This window comes from Notothenia coriiceps, unplaced genomic scaffold (genome assembly GCF_000735185.1).
Source record: "Notothenia coriiceps isolate Sejong01 unplaced genomic scaffold, NC01 NC01_scaffold00032676, whole genome shotgun sequence".
In the NCBI taxonomy this organism is placed as follows: domain Eukaryota; kingdom Metazoa; phylum Chordata; class Actinopteri; order Perciformes; family Nototheniidae; genus Notothenia; species Notothenia coriiceps.
This window is the reverse complement of record NW_011365377.1, coordinates 111285-120098: the sequence shown is the minus strand read 5'-3', so window position 1 is coordinate 120098 and position 8814 is coordinate 111285. Positions and strand designations below refer to the sequence as shown.

Below are 8814 nucleotides of genomic sequence, written 5' to 3'. Positions count from 1 at the left end.
GCCGAGCTTTAATGAAACACAGAGACCCAGACGTAATAGTACTGTACTGCATCATATTATTTTCGAATCAATAATTTTTGAAATTATGATTTATTTATTTTTAATCTTTTTTTTTTTAATTTATTTTTTGTATAACCATTTTTCCTTCTGGTCTCTCGCATTGCTCAAAAGTTGAACATTGCTCAACTTTTGCAGCGAGCAACGCGTAGCGACGCTCCCACAATGCAGTTCGGCGAAGCGTAACGTCACCCCATTCAAAGTGAACGGGCAGAAGCGTTGAAGCTTCAACGCACGCCGCTGTGTGGACGGGCCGTAACAGTTCACGAGCATGCTCCACTAGCACGCGGATATAAGGCGCTGTTGTTAAAGAGGTGGAGTGAGAGTCCTCTCCTGTCAGACTGAGAGGCTGATAACTACAGCTCAGTGAGGTGAAGGACTCTCTGAGTGTTTAGAGAGTTCACTTTAGTCTAAGTAGTGGGTCTCAAATGGTTTCGTAATCATTTATGTAAATAAGTATTTCCAAAGTACACCTTTATATGATCATTATAGTTATAGTAGTAANCTAGAGGAGGTGAGGTCCACTCCCCACTCGTAAAAAATAGCACTTTACCCCTGCCTATATTCCGTGAGCTGATTATCGAGCCTTCATTGTAACAGTCGCGGGTGTGCTGTGTGTTTGCGTGTGGGGAGTTTTTTTGTGCGTGCCCGTAATAGTGTTCACTGGAGTCCAGCACCTCAGCACCCCCACTCAAAATACCTTCCCGCGCCTCTGCTTATCAGCATCAGAGTTCGGTATCAAACACAACAGACAGAGTGATATCCTGTTAGATCCTTTGTCAATTCAACATAGAACAAATTAATCAATTGAGAGGAGAGCTAATGTGCTGATTTGTATATTCATATCTGTGTGAAAATGTGTATCAAAACCTCACCATTTGGATAATTTATGCAGTTTGCCCTCTCACCTTCGCAGGAGATTTGCTCTGTGGCTGACACGCTGCTCCCTCCAGCGCTCTAGTTCAGGGCAGCTGAGCCCAGTGGCCTTCAGATGGTCCAACACCGTGATGTCTTTGCCCTGCTTCCACAGCTCGTAGCGGTCCGGCTGCAGGCAGCGTACAAACACGTCCATGGAGATCTTCACCATGTCTTTACGACAGGTACACTAGAGAAAAAAGCAGAGAAGGAAAAGATGAATGTATGTTAAGATTATAAATTGTAGGTAACACATGAAGAAAACTCCATGTCATCCTCTTCACAGTGGTAGGTTTCTGCTGTTTGTCTACATATAGAGGAGTACAAGAAGATTACCGGTAGTTATTTAATTTTTGTGTATTTATATTGAGTTTTAGAAATCTTTTATATAGAAACTATGATAAGATTCATATGAATAACACGTTTGTAATGAACTTCCCCAAGAATGTGTCTTTAATATTTTATTATTATTTTTTAAATGTGGAGTGAGAGAAGCGCTGTATGTGTGAACAAGTGAATAGAGCCAGTCACATTGTTAGCTAATCCAAGCCTAGCCCAATTTCTGCTGTCAATACAGATTATAATCTTTGTTAAAGGTGTTTTTTCACAAATGTACAATAGAAGCAACAACTTGCTCTTGGTTTGTAGTGATCTATTTGGTCCAATTTAGAGCATTAAAGCGAAATAGGGCAATTTATGTTGAAAGATATGAACTGCGCTGAAAAGGTTTGGATGATACAGCACCTTAATCTACATCTCTGTGAGGCAATAAGTGAAAGGGCGAGAGGCCAATAATTGGTGTCTCGTGGGCTTGTATATTGCATCAAGCTAAAATATGGTAGTGATTAAAAGATGGCAGGTAATAAGACTTTGCTAGATATGGAAGTGTATAGATGGTAAATGTGCAGATAGTTCAGAGGTAACCGATAGCTGCTACCCATAACCGCTCACACCTCAAGGTGCCTCCACACACCTTCAAATGACGGGTCAATGAATCATTGTGCTGACTAGAGAGGGAAGGAGCTGTAACATGAAACCAAAGCGCTGGATATAGTAGCAGGTACAGCAGAAAGTTTGGGAATGAAGGGAACAAAAACAGGGAGATGAAACAAACAAGGAATATTTTCTTTTTTGCCTCGCTTGCTCCATTACATTCTGGCCCTATTATTTCAGGAGCTGCACTGAGAGCCTTATGTTCAATTACTGGAAACACAGCGGCTCACCCTCCACAGCAAAACAATATCCTGCCTACATCTCATCTAGACACCACTTGACAGACGGAAACATTTAGATATGGTGTTGGGTGGAGGGTGTTGGAGCGGAGAAAGGGAGGGCAGAGGGGGGGGAAGTGAGCATGGATACAGCTGATTGCTACCGTCATGAAACCTTTAGCGGAAACAGCTACATGCCAGGAAACTATAAACGAAAAACAAGACATGGCTATTACACTGATTGTACCAGGCAAAATGTGCCATTTTCATTTATAAAAAGGCTCATTTTATTTTTATGAAACTATTAAACGATGTTATGGAGACTGTTGCAATCCTCAAGGGCCAGGACGAGTCACACTTTATTACCATATAAAATCTTAATTAGGGGAGGAAAACAGAATTGGAGATGCATAAGATCTGGGAAAACAAAAACTCGCCCCGAGGCAGGCAGTCAATGAGCCCTGAAGTATACTTGGGCTCCTAATGAAGCTAAATTGTTGGAGCCATAGAAAACCTCGAGCCTGGGGAATCTCTATGGATCAGTGGACACATTGATGTGCCAAGTACTAATAACAATACAAGGTTTTAGTCTGACCTGACTGACCCAAACCACAGTGGCTGAGAACATTTGATTATCCCAAATTCTTCATGCTTTAATCACACAATGGCTGATTAGGACAAAAATAACCAGAAAGATGATCTTAAGAATGTAAATAAAAACCTGTCTGTCTTTCAAGTTTTTAGACAACCCTTTATGGCAGGTGCATTGACGAGGAGGTTTTCTGTTGTAAATGTCAGCAATATTTCTACTGCGATGAAACAATGCCCACTAATCTCACTTGTGGCAAGAACACTCTCACAATATGGCTGCCCTCTAATGGCAGCGCATGGTAGAATGGTTATCATTGGGGATGTTGTGGGGAATTTAGAACAGTTGTTAAATAATTTGTGTTAAACTAAAGTGGCATTTCGACATCTTTTCATGGTTAGTTTGTTGGGAAAATATTAAACATTTGAGGATTTTTCTGTGGATACAACTTGCCCTTGGCTCCATGTAGTGTTATCTACTTAATCTAGATTAAGCCTACCACATAACTTGCATTTTGTTAGGGTGCACATAAGGTAAGGTTCAATAGAAATTCAGTATGTCCAATTACAGCAAATCTTGGTTCGCTAAGATAAGACAAGTCTGCAAACCAATATAAAATAAGACAGAGTGAGTCCTCCTCAATTCACTATCAAGATGAAAAAGTGATGTGATTTAGTCTTGGAACTGGGAGGATGATTTCTGCTCCTCTCTCTCCGACAGCCGGGGGGGAACGGCAGCAAAGTGTGACTGAGCACCAAACGAATGGAGAGCGGCTTTCATTGAGAGTACTGCAGACCCGGAACACAGAAGCTGGTTACATTCAGCAACATAATGGTGCAGCAGACATAACTATTTTCAGGAAAAATCTGCTAGCTTCTTTTTGCCATCTTCAGTGTGTTCATGGGAAGCTATTTTCTAACAAACCTGCCCAGAAACTGAAAGTACAGCATGCAACTCATCCTGGCTATTATTGCAGTGGCTTCCTTCTTGATATTACATTACATGTTACTTGCTTTTATCCAAAGTGACTTACATACTCAATACTGTGGGCAATCCCCACAGGAGCAATTTGGGGTGAAGTGTCTTGCCCAGGGACAGAAGACATGCTGACTGCAGTGGGGTTTGAACCTGTGACCCCCTGATCCCAACACCTACGGCAACCCACTGATCCGACAACCCACTACGCCACACGCCTCCATATGTGTTATTTCCTGTTTATGCCTCACAAATTAGTTTAACCGTTTAACTGACAAGTATTAGAAGCACTGGATGACACTTAAAGAGTTGATCCAAGTAGGATAAACTCCTGAGTGTTTGTCAAAAATAAACTAGGGATTTATCTCCCAGGTATCTTTTGTGAATGTGACGTTACACAGATATACATTGTAATGATGCTTGGTACATTATGTTGTGATTGGGTATAACCTGAGTCAATTGAAGTAACCATGTCCGTTTGAAGCAATCTCAGTGAGAAATGTAACCCCTGAATTACTTAGAAAAGAAAATGAAATGGCTACTACCTAATGCATATTCAGGAAGGTTGGAGAGAAGGTTAATCGAGATTGCGAAGTCTGAAATAATAGAAGTATAAGTCGGTGCACACACAGCACGCAAGGACTGCTGACAGTATGCCTGCTTTGACCGCAGGTGTGTGTTCGCTTGGTAAGTCAGACAGATGGGTCAGCAGTTGGGTAGCTTGTATTTAAGGAGACTGAGACATGAAACATGCCCAAGCTCACTCTTTTCTTTTCTGTGCCGTGTGCTGGCAGCCCCCAGACAGTGACAAATTTGATCCAGAGCCCCATCATTCAATGTCCTGTTTGGTGCTGGCAGTGAGGGCAAGAGAGGGAGGGAGACAGCCAAACCAGTTAACAGATGACTGTTGGAGCTTCAGACAGTTAAGAAGAATAAGAGAGAATGAGTGACTTCATAGTTGCCAAGCGAGTGGCTGGCACAGGCGAGCTTTACTCAAATTAAATCGGTGGAAATGACTGCCTACTAGCTCACTGAAAACGCTGTGCAATGTTTTTAAGTCTCTGCATACGAGAGCATTATTAAAAGTTAACCTATATTTGCTATTTAGAAGTAGAGTCAAGTTTAAATTACAGCATTTCGGAAAATGCTAAAACACGTAGTAACAAGCTACTGCTTGCAAAACACTAAGTATTTGGCACTGATGAAGGAGGTGTTTTATTTCTTTAAAAATCATCCTTTCCTGTGGGAAGAAAGGTAGGTGTTTTTTCTTCTTTCAAACGGTACAGTACATTGCAGGTCTCCCTTCAAAAAGAGATCTATGATCTCAATGGGACCAATCTGGTTAAATAAAGGTTCGAAATTAAATGAAATTGCTAAATTCAGCCCCCACGGCATTTGTACAGTATGTCCCAGATAAACACATTGAGTCCCATTCAGGATCACTCACTCATGAATCATTCAGAGTAAGATAGTAGGCTCAATGCCTCTTCACTGGGTTCGTCAAAAATGGCATATGATCTGTGAGATATCAGGCTTAATCTTAATGTGTTCATCCTACTGAAAAAAAAAAAAGTTGGCCCTTAAAGACTATAGTTGCTGAGAGTTGCTGAAATGGCTTTTATCTAACCAGCACTTACAAGGGAGCACAAATAGAAAATAACAAACAATATCACTTTTATGGCTATCAGTTTTTATGTAAAGGCATTCAGTAAAACTCAGGTAGTGTAAATATCCCACAGGTCATATGCCCTCATTGACAGACGACACACCCAGTGAGCAGACATTGAGCTCACTTACTTCCCGAGAACGATTCATGAGTGAGGGAGCCTGAATGTGTTCAAGGTCTCGAGGACGAACAGCACTAATGCTGTTGGGACTGAATTTAAGAAGCACTGGTTACGGGAGAATCTGTGTGAACCACTATGCTACAATACCGCCCTGAGAGAGTGAAACATGTCTGAGAGGAGGACCAAGAAAAAAAAGGTGGACTGGCAGAAAGAGCCTGTCTCGAGCCGAGCTGTTCTCTTTCATATTCCTCTGAGTGTGTGTGGTGCTGCGCTGTCGATTCGTCGACTCGGATTAGCAGTGCAGAGTGAACCACTCTTCTTTATCACACTGAGACAAGTGTGGTAGGGATGCTCCCTTGAGCTGGGTGAAGGGAAGACTGCTGGAGCCTGGGCTGCTGCTTCTTAAATTACAAGTGGCCACATGGGTAAAGAAGGAAGGCCAAAAATGAGAAATAGGGAGAAGGGAGCGAGATGTAGTTCTGTAAAAACTGGCACCTCATAAATCTGACAAGCAGCCAAGTAGAGAGAAAGGAGGGATAAGGGGCACATGTATGTGAACACTCACTATCTAGGAAAGAGAGGGGGAACTGAACGGGAAAATGAAGAGGGATGTATGGAAAAGAGACATGGAGGGGAGGTCCTTCCAGAGGACATTGGTTGAGGGCTCCCGTCCTCAACCGACCCATGCCCTGTCAATTTCATGCTCAGCAGCCCATAGGCAAAGAGGCAGCCTGCGTCAGTGGAAGGATGCGAGGGTACGGTTAGTGTCGGTAACAGATGGTGTGAGGCAGAGACCCAGACGCTGTTTTTATATTTTGATATGATCCAATACATTTTTCCTTCAGAGAACCAAACAGCCAAAGGAAAACGTTTCTGCTGAGTCACACCTCTTCAATTGTATCGTCTACATTTGCCTGCAGGATGTCTGTTTTTCTGAAACCATAATGGTAGAGATTAAGGGGGCAGGTTCCATATGTGTCGTTTCACTTGAAGATTTCTAATATCTGGAAATGTATAACTTTCCATAATCTCTGAAGAGCTACATTTAACACAGCGAAACACAGTCTGTTCTCCTTCACAGTAACACTGACCTCAGGTTATTGCTACTGTAAACAATATGTGTTAGCCAGTCTTCACTCACCTGGGTAGCCATTTTGCCGTAATCCACCCAGCGGAGGGTGGCAAAGTTTGTAGACTCTGCGCAGTTGAAGCCGTGGTTAAAGCCAGCATGGTAGCCATAAGGAAAGGTGACCATAAACTCCCCTTCATTCTGAGTTATCTGTTTGGTAAGAGAGAAAAAAAACAGTATACCTTTACACATCTTAATACATGTTACAATTGTCACATATATTATATTATATATATATATATTATATTGTGATATATGTATTGGAAATTCTCTTTTGATGTGTAGAGGTGTTCCTAAGTGGCAAAGATAATGTACAAAAATGTAAACACACAATACATCTTGAAAAATGTTTTTGTTCAAAATGAACATGTTATTTTAAAGAAATTTTAATCAAAAGTAATATTGTCTTGTATGCGAGTGCCAAAATGATGATAGCTTCATCTTATGTTATCTTATCTGTTTGTTTTTGACTAAAAATGTATTACTTGGAAATCTGCTAATTCAAGTATTCCCTGGCTTACTTCTAAAATATATTCTGTTACTACTCATTAGTCACACTTCCCCTACAACTGCCATTCAGGTTTTGGAAGTTCAACTCCTCTGAAAACAACTTTTCTCTAAACTTTTCTGACTTGCGAGCAGAATTAATTCAGCCTTACATGATTGCTGCTCCAAGGGTTGAGTGTCTCCCCATGAGCTCAGTGTTATTCTGAGAATGTGACGACAAGTTAAGCACATTCCTTTTTAATGTGTTGCCCCAAAACATAAGCCCTATATGTCTCGCTCTGAATCACAACTTCTTTGTGAAGCCTGGATCCAGGCATTCAAGAGACACATCAAGCCAGGCAAGGTGACAGCCATGAGAGGAGAAACAGGGGGAGAGGCTGAGAGTGGGAGACGAACTTCCTCTACTAAAGGCAGTGGTTCAGATATCAAACATATCTTTTGCTCTCTCCAAAAAAGCAAGAAGATGGTTTTATTTTTACACATGAATCAAGGTAGATACTGTAGGTGTGTAACGAGTAACACGTTCACTGTGATAATGATGTCTTGAAAGAAAGAAGATATAAATGTGGTGTGGGGGGGCCCTCCTCTGACAAGAAAGAACTTTGTATTCCTGCTATGTGCCAGTTTTTTTCTGCAATCTTTCATTAACTTCAGCACTGTGAAGATTTATACAAAAGAAAAAACTAAAATAATGCCAATCAATTTGCTTTGACAGACACAAGTCATTACTCAGTGTATCATTAGTGCAGTAGCTGTTGTTTACGGTAAAGCTCAGCCACTAAACTCACTAATGTTGTCATGAGTCATTCAAAAACAAGCTCACCTCCTTTTACGCAAGACCCTCACATTTCATTTCTGTTTAGAGACCAATCAGTAAGTCAGGTGAACTGCTAGAAAGAGCCTTTCTCTTGTTCCAGTAATAAGTTATACCCAACTTAATTTCCTCTTGACAACATGACACATTTCAAGCTTGTTGATTGTTTGATTTCAATGTTTTTGAAACACCTGTATGCAACTGAGTATATGTGTGTGTAGCTGTGAAAATGATTAAGAGTGAATGGGTTCATTCAGTTGGGAAATACTTAAGTTACATCCTATGTATTGTTAACATGAGGATTCCAAGTAAATGTTGTTAGCAATGATATATGAAATTCACTTGACATAGATATATTATAGTCCACCTAGGTCTAGGGCAGTGGTTCTCAAACTTTTTCTGTCAGGCCCCCCCTTTGGAGAAAAAAAAAAGTCGGGCCCCCCCAACACAAAGAGTCAGGCTCAGTGGCGGCGCCAGATATTTATTTTGGGGTACTGTGGGGTAGCTTGACGTTTCATAGAGGGTGCTCAAACATTTAGGTTTTTCCATTAATGTACCGGTTGCTACAGTGGAATTTTCTACTGCAACACTCCCCACGCAAATACACAGTGTGATTTGGAGATGCGCTATGCGCAGCAGTGCTGCGTCTTTCTCTGTAACCTCTTTGGCGTGCTTCGCACTCAAATGCGAACGCATTGTTGAGGTTGAGCTGTGATAGACCAACGTCTTTTCGCAGAGCTTGCATTTAACTTCCTTTGGACTTGTAAGTTCGAAGTAGTTCCACGAGGAGGAACTCTTTTTACCTGCCGCTTTTTTCATCTTTAGTCGCA

The 8814-nt window shown here is 41.4% G+C and overlaps 1 protein-coding gene across 1 annotated transcript in view; it reads right to left on the bottom strand.

Annotated features, from left to right (window-relative positions):
* LOC104961001 (lysine-specific demethylase 4B-like) overlaps positions 1 to 8814 on the bottom strand; it is a 30863-nt gene that overhangs the window by 15457 nt on the left and 6592 nt on the right. Inside the window, exons 3-4 of the mRNA XM_010789198.1 lie at positions 6676 to 6813; positions 966 to 1162 (exon numbers count right to left, since the gene is read on the bottom strand). Coding sequence (XP_010787500.1) covers positions 966 to 1162; positions 6676 to 6813 — 335 coding nt within the window. The remainder of the gene's footprint in view (positions 1 to 965; positions 1163 to 6675; positions 6814 to 8814) is intronic.